Source organism: Somniosus microcephalus, chromosome 5 (genome assembly GCF_052327205.1).
Source record: "Somniosus microcephalus isolate GS21.2 chromosome 5, FLI_Smic_1.0, whole genome shotgun sequence".
Lineage (NCBI taxonomy): Eukaryota > Metazoa > Chordata > Chondrichthyes > Squaliformes > Somniosidae > Somniosus > Somniosus microcephalus.
In genome coordinates this window covers 68,093,686-68,106,015 of record NC_140991.1, presented here as the reverse complement: position 1 = coordinate 68,106,015, position 12,330 = coordinate 68,093,686, and the positions used below count along the sequence as shown (strand labels likewise).

The 12,330-nt window shown below is 45.6% G+C and overlaps 1 protein-coding gene across 1 annotated transcript in view; it reads left to right on the top strand.

The window, feature by feature from the left end:
• gpr158a (G protein-coupled receptor 158a) overlaps positions 1–12,330 on the top strand; it is a 702,414-nt gene that overhangs the window by 580,653 nt on the left and 109,431 nt on the right. The window contains 1 exon segment of the mRNA XM_085987742.1: positions 5,723–5,961. Within this exon segment, the coding sequence (XP_085843868.1) occupies positions 5,723–5,961 (239 nt within the window).

Here is a 12,330-nt window from a genome sequence, read left to right as displayed (position 1 = left end):
CAAGGTGAACTTCTGCCCATGCAGACAATGGTTGAATTTTTTTACTCCCCATACTAGGCTGAGGGCCTCCCTGTCAATCTGGGCGTAGTTGCGCTCGGCTGAGGTTAGTGACCGAGACGCAAAGGCTACTGGCCTCTCCAACCCGTCTGGAAATTTGTGCGACAGCACCGCTCCAATGCCGTAGGGTGATGCATCACATGCCAAACGAATTGGTAGTGCTGGGTTGAAATGGGCCAACACCTCTTTTGATGTGATCAATTCTTTACACTTCTGGAAAGCTCATCTACGTTCGTCATCCCACTTCCATGGCACCCCTGTTTGCAGTAGGGTGTTCAGCGGGTGTAATACCGTAGACAAATTTGGTAAGAACTTGTGGTAATAGTTTACCAGCCCGAGGAACGACCTCAGTTGTGACACATTTTCAGGTGCTGGAGCCTTGACTACTGCCTCAATCTTGTCAGGGGACTTATGTAACCCCTCTTCATCGATGACGTGGCCGCAATACGAGATCTGTTTCTGGAAAAACTCGCAATTGTGGCGATTAGCTCATAGCCCATATTCCTTTAATCTGGCGAGCACCTTCTCCAAGTTAGCGAGGTGATCACCGTCATTTTCGCCCGTGACCAAGATGTCGTCCAAATAACACTGGGTCCCTGGAATCCCTTGCAGGACCTGATCCATCGCCCTTTGCCAGATAGCCGGAGCCGAAGCTACTCCAAACACCAGCCGGTTGTATTGATAGAGACCTTTATGGGTGTTGATCGTAAGGTAATGTTTCGAAGCTTCTTCTACCTCCATTTGCAAGTACGCCTGGGCTAGATCAATTTTGGTGAAGCGTTTACCACCAGATAGCGAGGCGAAAATATCCCCAATTCGTGGAAGTGGATATTGCACCGTGTGAAGGACTGGGTTCACTGTCACCTTAAAATCCCCACAGATGCGGACCTTCTTTGGTTCCCCAGGCGTATTACTCAACGACCTCTTCATTACAGGAATGATGGGTGTAGCTCACTCGCTCCAGTCCACTTTGGACAGTACTCCTGAATGTTCCAACCCTTCCAGCTCTGCTTCAACCGCTGGTCTGATCGCATAAGGCACTGGCCTGGCCTTCAAAAACTTTGGGCTTGCATTATCCTCTATTTTAATTGTTGCTGTTATTCCTTTTAGTGTTCCTAGTCCCTCCTGGAACACTTCTTTTGCGTCAGTTAACATTTTTGACAGTCGTCCAGGATCCATTCACGTCCTAGCAGTGGTGGTCCTCCATTTGGCAATACATATATATCCATTTTAGGTATTTCCTGACCTTTATATGTCACTTTCACCCTTATTTTCCCTTTGGGGTAGACTTTTTGCCCCGTATACATCTTCAAGACAATCTCTGTAGCTTTCAAGGGTATGTGTGAAAATAGCCGCTTGTAGTCTCTTTGATTTATGACTGTTAGAGCTGACCCTGTGTCCAATTCCATTTCCACTTGGACTCCGTCTATCTTGAGTGTAACCCAGATAGTCTGGTGATCCTCCATTTCGGTTACATTATGTAGTTTCAGACAACCCAGCTCCTTGCTTCCGGAGTCTGTGTCACTTTTCTGTTCGTCTGAACCACTGTCCATCACCTGGTGTACCTTTTTGTACTTCTCCTGTGGAGATTTCTTACTGTTGGTTTTCTTCCCAGACCTGCAGACTCTTGCTATGTGTCCTGCTTTCCCACACTATCTGCACACTTGGTCCTTGAACCAACAATCTTTCTGGTCATGTGTTGTTCTGCCGCAGCGATAGCACTTCCCTGTTCCATAGGTCATTTCATTGGTGCCATATTCTTGCGGTCTCCGTTGTATCTCTGCAGCGCCCCTTGCGGCTGCTTCGTGTGATACTGCCATACTGAAAGCTTTGTCCAGCGTAATGTCCTTTTCTGATAGAAGTCATTTCTGGGTTCCTTCACTTTGTAGCCCACACACAAACTTGTCCCTTAACGTGTCTGCTAGTCCCGCTCCAAACTGGCAGTATTTCGATAGCTTGCGCAGTTCCGTTAGGTACTCAGCATTGCTTTCGTCTTTGTGTTGGTTCCTTTTATGGAACTTAAATCGTTCTGCTATCAGCAGCGGTGTGGGGTTTAAGTGGTCCTGTAGGATTTCTACTATGCTTTCAAAATTCTTGTTTACCGGCTTCTCTGGGGTTATTAGATTTCGCAGTAACCCATAAGTTTTTGCACCCATGGAATTTAACAGAACCAGTGCTTTATTAGCATCTGGCACTTCATTCGCCCTGCAGTACACCTCAATACGTTCCACATATGTCGCCCAATCTTCGACTTCATTGTCGAACGTAGAGATACTGCCACTCTTCGGCATCCTTGGTTGTGCGTTAACTATCCCCAATGGCGCCTCCCACGCTTCCCCTTCTTCTCCGCTGGCACAAAATGGCGTCTCCCACGCTTTCCTTCCTTCCCGTGCTCGCCCGTCTTCTCCACTGCGGCTTCGCAAAATGGCGTCTCCCGCACTCTTCCTTCTTCTCCGCGGCTCAATGGCGCCTCCCGCGCTCTCCCTGCTTCTCCGCGGCTCAGTGGTGTCTCCCCTTGCTTCGCCCCGCGGACCCTGATCAGCCCGTGATCCCTGGCTGTGCTCTGCACGTTCTTGATATTTGTCGACGCCGCTCAGTCTAGAACCCGGCTGTTTCTTACCCTCTCTCCGGTTTGCAGTATTTTTCCTCGACGCCACTCGGTGATCAACCCCCGGCCGCGCCCTGCTCTCTTCACCATCTTTCTTACCCCGTCGACGCTGCCCGGCTCTCTCTCTCTGCCGTCGGTCGGCTCCAGCCGCCGCTGCTTGGGAAGGGTCTGCTTTGGACCTGTCGTCGGTCTCTTACTGTTCGTTGTGGCTGGGGAACCAAGCCCAGCTCTCCACAGCCTCCCAGCGAAGTTGGATCTCTGCCTGACTGCTGGGCGGTTGCTCGCGGTCGACGCCCGTGTTCCTGGACTCGACTATTTAAAAAAAAATGTTTTTTTATGTTGCAGGTAGATTCGCATCAACACTCGTCGCCACTGTTAGATCCGTGGTTCAGTGGATAAATAATTACACGGATGCTGTACATAAACAAATAACAGGTCTTTACTGGAGGAGGGTAATTTCTAGACTGGGGTACAGAGGCATGCGCACAGCTTATATACCGGTGTGGTTACTGCCGGTACTACAGTATACAGGAGCTGTAAAAAGTAGTTCTGACTTAAAGCACATACACTACACTTTCAGTGACTGGTGTTTAAGGACACCCAGGTCCCTCTGTACATCAGCATTTCCCAATCTATCACCATTAAAATAATATCAATGACTTTTATCACCTGGCTTAACTTTGAGTATTCTCTTACTTGCTGAACAATACACGAGTAAAACCTCCCTTTTACCTATCTTGAGCCTCCCAAATCTATATATTTTTCACTTGTAATTCATGCCAATGAGGAAGAAAGGAAATCGAAGGCACCTTATTTACATAGCAATGAGCTACACCATTATTTGTTTCAACTGTCTAGTCTGCAGTGTTTTGTTTTTGTTTTAACAATTTTTTAATGTTGCTACAATGCTTGCAATCCATGAAGTCCACTAAAGAGGAAATAAAACATTGGGGGACAATGTCCTGGCCCATAACCCTCTATGTATATTAGTTCACAGGGTGTTACAGACTAGAAAAATGGGCGGAGACCCGTAATGCTGGGTCTGCTTTCTTAGGCACACAAACCCACATTTCTAATGGACCATTTTTGGGGATTTTATGACCATTTTTCCACAAAACGGATCTGAGGTAAAGAGGAACATAGGAACTGATAAAGGGTTTTAAAGCAAAGTGTATTCGCACACATGTTTTAAAATATAAACGGCAGTGGGCCGATAGGCTAATGAGCTATGCTTCGATGTTGTTATCCGATAGACTGTAAATAATAAGCAATTCATTAGTTGTCTTGGAAATCAATAAACCCCTTACACCCTCTGTGACAGGCAGTTTCTGGTCCCTTCCAGCTGAGAACAAAGGATGGTTGAAAAACAGAGACAGTGCCACAGGCAGTCAGTCAGGTCCAGCATAGGCTGTGAAGTCAATGAGGTTTTTAAACAGAATGCTGCGAGGTAAAGCTTTGACCAAGCTCAGAAGGAAAATGCCGCATCATAGTTAGGAGTTATTTGGTTTAAATCAATCTAGATTACTCAGTGATGTGTGGATAGCGTGTTTTGTATTATTACACAAATGACAAGCTATACTGTTTGAACTAAGTGAATCCAACCATAACGGTTGCTTTGTATGTTCACTCGCTGTTAAAATAAAGCAGCTTAACAATTCGTGTCTGGCCCTGTTGTTATACCAAGTGTTCTCTTGGTCTGCTTTCAAAGATAGTGAAGAGGTATGCATGCAAAAGACATAGCTACCCAGCTCAGTTACAAGGGAATATGCTACTGTGCCATTAGATATTGGGCAGTATGGGCACACCCCAAAACATAAGATGCTCTGACTGCTTACAGGAGTGACTAGCACCACAGTACCTAAGAGACTATCTAAAGCAAGAGCCTAAACTTGTCACATTGCTATATAAAGGCAAGTCTTTATTTATATCATTATATTTGCCTGAATTAAAACAAGAAGCCGAATACACAGCAATTCTGTTGCTTCACAATGGGGCAAGGAGTCTGCAGATTAAAACAGGAAAGATCATCTCCAGTGCAGTGGAACCATTTTATAGTGCAATTGGATTTGACACCACAAAATGTCCCTGTGTGAGGAAACTTACTGTATCAGGCACTGTCTGCTTGCACAGTACTGACAGTCTGATGAAATGAAGAGAGAAGGGAGCAGCAAGCTCAAGATTTATTATAGTAAATTGCTTGACTTCCAATTGGAGCTTTCCTTCTGACGTTGTGATGATTTAAAATACAGTGCTACGTCTCCATTTCCTCAGGTTTCAGATTTTTTTGGAAGTTACATAATTGTTTTTGTTCCTTCTTTCCCCCCTTTAAGTTTCCTGGTCAAGAGAACAGGCTGGAGCCATGATGCTGAGCCTCCATCGATGCTGCTCTATGCCTAGCTCCTATGAGGCTTGGGATGGGCGGTCCTCTGACTTCCCCTGCCCCTTTTGTGAGGTGGCATTCAGCTTCCACTGTGTGTCGCAGCATAGCAGTATGGTTCAAATCGGGAATTCGCCGAGTGGGAAATGTTTCAGTCACAAAATTGACAACTTACTGCCTTACATTCACAAACATCCCGTAATCCTGAGAATGTTTCCTAAACTCCGGTTGAAAATACTACATTCTCTACTTTTTCAGATTGTGAATGTGGCTGCATCTTTCACAGATATAATTGAAAATCTTACACTGTTTCCTACAACTGAACTGGAATGAACATTTTTTTGAAATTTCTAAGATTTAGTCAGTGTTCAGACAGATATGAAATGCTTAATGAATTGTGACAACTGTTTTGTTTGTGTGAGAGATGCACTGCACTCACTGCCCATTATGGACTAAACAGCGAAAAACTAATCAGAATTGCACTGTAAGAATAAGGGACGCTATATAATTGGAGTATTCGTCCATTTATTTACATGTAAATGATTTGACAAAGTGAGATTTTTTCCCACTATTTTCACCACATTTCACTATATCCGAGTTCACTGCTAATGGACTTCTTTACTGTAGTGAGCTAACGTTAATCAGAATGAGCGTTGATTTTATCCATTCTCACGTTGCAGAGTTTTGAAGGTTTTCCTCTCTCGAACTGCACAACGAGTCCCTTACATGACCAGCTGGAGAGTGGTGAGGATGCTGGGGATCATTCTGCTGATAGTGTGCTGGTTCCTAATCTCGTGGACATCTGCGGTGTGTGAGAATTTGGACAGGGATGTTTCACTGATTGTCCAGGGGCAGACTGCAGATGGCTTGAAGTTTAATATGTGTCTGCTGGACCGCTGGGACTACATGATGGCCATTGGTAGGTCTGAATTTGGCTACATAGTATCCATAAAAGCATGCTGTTGTGCTAGAACCATTCATTATCTGGTTTGCTCATATATACCACACACACACACTATTCATCCAACTATGATATTTTTAATTTTATGTAAGCATGTCCGTGTAGTGGAAATTATTCCAACATTCAAAGGATGGCAGTAATAAGAAAACCAGTGTCATTATTTAATTTAAAAATTGCATGCAACAACAAAACTTTAACAGTGATCTGAAGGCCATAAATATCTATCACAAATATAATGGCGACATTTTGACTGGGGTTGTATGACATTTGATCACATTAGTCTTCAATGTATTTAAATGATATTCCTCTTATCACACAAATGTCCATTATTATAGTCATGATTTCACCTGTGACCTGATGCCTGCTCTAAATGAACTAGAAAATTGAATTGATTTTACTGCCGCAGCTGGACAACAAAGCCGAGGTTTTATTTGATTTTTGATGGTCTAAGCACAGAATTTGGAATGCTCATCCCTGCTGAACATTTTTTCCAGCTTCACATTTGTAAGGGGTGAATTTCCACTGGGGTTCTCCCGCTCATCCACTGTAACCTCAGTGAGAGAGCCATGGAAACCCTGAGAAAAATGCACAAACTGCTGAACTGATTGCGGATGACCTGGAGAACCCCTGCAGAAATCCACCCCCCTCGTCCTGCAATTCTTAGAACTGTGCCTGCAAATTTTGGCACAAAGGCCAAGCTAATATTATGCTTACTTGTGACAAGGCAGAAATCACTGGAACTCACTTGTGAGTATTAATTGTAACATAGTGAAAAGGTTAGTGCTGCGTCATGCAGCTCGCAGGCCTAATTAGTTTAATGATATAGTAAGGCACAATATAAAGGCCTGCTCAAAGCTAGAAAGGCCTAACTCAAGAAGTATGTCAAGGGTGTACTATCTATATCTGTAATTATAATAAATGTCAGAACACAAGAACATAACCATCTTTTTGCCAAGTTATATTAAAAGTTATTAATAAAAAAATTATTTGCCTTGGACTGGATTTGATGTGATCCCTTTTATCAGGCAGGAGGCAAGTGGAGTGATTGTGTGGTATAATGAGGTTCCTGCCTGATTCCTCCAGGAGCCTTGGCCACCTATCTGATGGCCCCAGTAAGAACGGCAGTGGGCTGAATGATGGCAGGAACAGGACTGTAAGTTCTGCACTCTGATTTTGAGGGTGCTACCACCCCGTTCATGCCTGAAAATGGTGACAGAAATTGAGGCCTGTATTTCTAAATGCCAAATCCAGTAAGCATCAGTGAAAAGAATGAACAGACTGCAATCATTTCACTGCAAGAAGTCACTCCAGTTCCTAGCAGCTGACTGCATTGTGGCAGATGCTTAGAATTGATTGTGATGGCTGGATAGAGTGCGTTGTGTTGCATTTAAAAAAAACTCATCTTTTTACCACGTAATAGGCTTGTTAGCAAAGTTAAAAGCCCATACAATTAAAGGGACAGGGGCAGCATGGATACAAAATTGGCTAAGGGACAGCAAGCAGAGAGTAGTGGTGAACAGTTGTTTTTCAGACTGGAGAGAATTATACAGTGGTGTTCCTCAGGGGTCAGTATTAGGATCACTGGTCTTTTTGATATATATTAATGACCCGGACTTGGGTATACAGGCCATAATTTCAAAGTTTGCAGATGATACAAAACTCAGAAATGTAGCAAATGAGGAGGATAGTAACAGACTTCAGGAGGCAATAGATAGACTGGCGAAATGGGCAGACACATAGCAGGTGAAATTTAACACAGAGAAGTGTGAAGTGATTCATTTTTTAGGAAGTATGAGGAGAGGCAATATAAAAAAAATGGTACAATTTCAAAGGGAGTGCAGGAACAGAGAGACCTGGGGGTGTATGTACACAAATCTTTGAAGGTGGCAGGACAAGTTGAGAAGGCTGTTAAAAAGTATATGGGATCCTTGCCTTTATTAATAGAGGAATAGAGTACAAAAGCAAGGAAGTTACGCTAAAACTTTATAAAACACTGGTTAGGCCTCAGCTGGAATATTGGCTGGAATTTTAACCTGGAGGCTGTAATGTATGTACCTTTAAGGGGGAGAACTACTTTTTACAGCTCCTGTATCCTGTAGTACCGGCAGTGACCACACCTGTATATAAACCCTGAGTAGTGATCTGTACAGTCAGTTGCAGTTTGAACCCTCATTCAGTAAACACCTGTTGATCGTTCCCTGCAGTCTCTTGTCTGATTATTGAAGGACACAACATTAAGATACACGGATATAACATTGGCGACGACGCAGATTCGAACCTACCTGCAACTCTGCATCACCTCCCAGGGATTCGCTCCTGGAGAACAGTGGAAGGAGGTCGAGTCCAGAAGCACGGGCGTCGACCACGGGCAACCGCCCAGTCATCCAGCGGAGATTTGAGCATCGCAGGGGAGGCTGTCGAGAGCCAGGCTTGGCTTTCCAGTCACGGTGGTCCAGCGAAACGGGCTGGCAACAGGTACTGCGCAGACCCTTCCCGAACAGCGGCGGCTAGAGCCGACCGAGCGACACTGAAAAAGGCCGAGCAGCGTCGACGGGGGAGAGAGAGAGGGCAGAGCGCACAGGGCACAGCCGGTGTCCAGGACCGAGCAGCGTCAACGGGGAGAGAGACGAGAGAGAGCAGAGCGCAGCCGGTGTTCAAGGGCCGAGCATCGTCAACAGGGGAGAGGGGCGCGCAGGAAAGCGCGAGGCGCTGCCATTGCCACGAGGACTGCAGAGAGCGGCATTGGCAGCAGCGCAGGAGCAGTGCATGAAACCCACAGGGTGTCGCCATTTGCCACGAGGACCGCCGAGAGCGGCGTTGGCAGCAGCGCGGGAGACGCCATTTTAAGCCGCAGCGGGGAAGAAAGGAAAGCGCGGGAGACGCCATTTTAAGCCGCAGCGGGGAAGAAAGGAAAGCACGGGAGACGCCATTTTAAGCCAGTCTAACCACACCCAAAAATGCCGAAGAGTGGCAGTATCACAGCGTTCGACAATGAAGTCGAAGATTGGACGACATATGTCGAACGCATAGAAGTATACTGCAAGGTGAATGAAGTGCCAGATGACAAGAAAGCGCTGGTATTGTTGAATTCAATGGGTGCAAAAACGTATGGCTTACTACAAAACCTAGTAACCCCAGAGAAGCCAGTAGAAAAGGATTTTGAAAACGTAGTGTCAATCCTACAGGACCACTTAAACCCCACACCGCTGCTGATAGCAGAAAGATTTAAGTTTCACAAAAGGAACCAGCATAAAGATGAAAGTAATGCTGAGTATTTAACGGAACTGCGCAAGCTATCGAAACACTGCCAGTTTGGAACGGGACTAGCAGATACTTTAAGGGACAAGTTTGTGTGTGGGCTTCAAAGTGAAGGAACCCAGAAACGGCTTCTATCAGAAAAGGATCTTACACTGGACAAGGCTTTCAGCATTTCAGTATCACACGAAGCAGCAGCACGGGGCGCTGCAGAGATACAACGGAGACCGCAAGAATATGGCACAAATGAAATGTCATACGGAACAGTGAAGTGCTATCACTGCGGCAGAACAACACACGACCATAATGATTGCTGGTTCAAGGACAAAGTGTGCAGACAGTGTGGAAAAGTAGGACACATAGCAAGAGTCTGCAGGTCGGGAAAGAAAACCAGCAGCAAGAAATCTCCACAGGAGAAGTACAAGAAGGTACATAAGGTGACGAAGAGTAGTTCAGACGAACAAAAGAGTGATACAGACTCCGGATGCAAGGAGCTGGGTTGTCTGAAACTACATAATGTGATCAAAACGGAGGATCACCAAACTATCTGGGTCACGCTCAAGATAGCAGGAGTCCAAGTGAAAATGGAATTGGACACAGGATTAGCCCTAACAGTCATAAACCGAAGGGACTACAAGCGGCTATTCTCACATATACCCTTGAGAGATACAAAGATTGTCTTGAAGACGTACACGGGGAAAAAAGTCTACCCCAAAGGAAAAATAAGGGTGAACGTTATATATAACGGCAAGGAAACACCAAAAATGGACCTATATGTATTGCCAGATGGAGGACCACCACTACTAGCACGGTGGCATAGTGGTTAGCACTGTTGCCTCACAGCGCCAGGGACCCGGGTTCAAATCCGGCCTCGGATGACTGTCTGTGTGGAGTTTGCACATTCTCCCCGTGTTTGCGTGGGTTTCCTCTGGGTGCTCCGGTTTCCTCCCACAGTCCAAAGATGTGCGGGTTAGGTTGATTGGCCATGATAAAAATTGGCCCTTAGTGTTAGGGGGGATTAAATATGTGGGGCTACGGGGTTACGGGTATAGGGCTTGGGTGGGATGGCTGTCGGTGTAGGGACCGGGTGCTAAGGGTTTGGATGATCAGCCATGATCTCGTTGAATGGCGGAGCAGGCTCGAGGGGCCGAATGGCCTACTCCTGCTCCTAGTTTCTATGTTTCTGTGGTGTATGTGCCTTTAACAGCAATTATGGTGTATGTGCCTTTAAGAGCCCCAGGTGTGCGTAATGCCGGTAATTGCCACTTGGGCTATATAAGCCTGTGTATTGTGTATATCCTTTAGAACCCCCCCCCCCCCAGACTTGCTTAGTAAATACCTATGAACCAACTCCTGTCTTCAGTGTCTTTATCTACACACGGACACTACAGTGGCGACGAAGTGGAAACGGACTTACCTGCAATTCGGCAGCACCTCAAGGACATCGATTCCTCCAGCGTCCAGAAGACTCAAGGAAGTAATAGAAACTGTGGTTTCACCAGCTGGCCAAGCTGGTGGCAGGTACTGTGCTAATCCTTCCTGGGCGTCAGGCTGGGGCTCCAGCGGCGGGCTCTGCAGCTGAGACAGGCAGCGAAATCGGAGGCAAGCAATAACGGACTGGGAGGGTGCACTCGGGAGACGGCCGGCGCGGCAAGCAGGTCAGCGTTTAGACCTCCGTCGGGAACGAGTCTCCAACAGTGAATAAACGGAAACCACAGTAAAACAGCGTTGTTATCGGTAGCAGCGGCGGGAAAGCGCAGGAAGCGCCATATCGTTGCTACAGAAAAAAAAAAAGTGCGGGAAGCGCCATATCTTTTTTGAAATGCCTAAGTCTGGCAATATTGATGCTTTTGATAACGAAACAGAGCCTAACTTTGGCAATATTGATGTTTTTGATAACAAGATAGAGGATTGGACCACATATGTAGAAAGAGTGGAGGTGTTTTGCACCGCAAATGGAATAGAAGATGAAAGAAAAGCGTCAGTGCTTCTGGATCTAATGGGCGCAGAAACATACAAGCTGTTACGCAACTTAATCACTCCAGCCAAACCGATGGACAAGAATTTTGAGGAGATTGTTGATACCCTACACTGCCAATTCGAGGCAGGACTGGCAGATTCTCTGCAAGACAAATTCATCTGCGATCCCCTAAGTGTAGAAACACAAAAAAAGGTATCTTCTGGAAAAGATTTAACACTGGACAAGGCTTTCAGTGCAATAGGAGCGGCAAAGATACAGCAAAGGCCACAGGACTTCAGCACCCATGAAATGACACGGGGTTTCGAGAGATGTTATCGCTGCGGCAGATCCAACCATGACCAGAGGGATTGCTGGTTCAAAGAAAAAGCATGCAGGCGATGCGGAAAGATGGGACACATTCCACGTGTATGCCGATCTGAAAATAAAAAATCCACTAACGGGAAAAGAATCAATATGGAAAAGCACAGAAAGGTACAAATGATGACGGACAGTAGCTCCAAAGACCAGAAGAGCGATAGCGACTCCGGGAACAAGAGACTAAGCTCTCTCAAATTACATAATGTAATTGCCAATGAAGATTACCAGACCATTTGGGTTACCCTCATAATAGCAGGGTCCCCAGTTAAAATGGAGCTAGATACAGGATCAGCTCTAACCGTAATAAATCGACGAGATTACGAGAGGCTATTTTCGCATATACCTCTAAAAGACACATCCATTATCTTAAAAACATATACGGGGCAGAAAGTATACCCCAAAGGAAAAATAAAGGTGCCTGTGGTATACAACGGCAAAGAAATACAAAAGTTGTATTTATACATTCTACAAGATGGTGGTCCACCGTTGTTGGGACGTGAATGGATAAGGAAGATACGTTTAGACTGGCACTCCATTCAGGCACTGACGGTGACCAGTAAGGAAAAAAACAACGATGACATCATACCTGAACGATTAAAAGACATCTTGGCCAACGCCAAAGAAGTGTTTCAAGAGAAACTAGGAACCTTGAAAGGCATCACCGCCTCAATAAAAGTGGAAGATGCAGCAATTCCAAAATTTTTTAAGGCAAGACCGGTGCCATACGCAATACG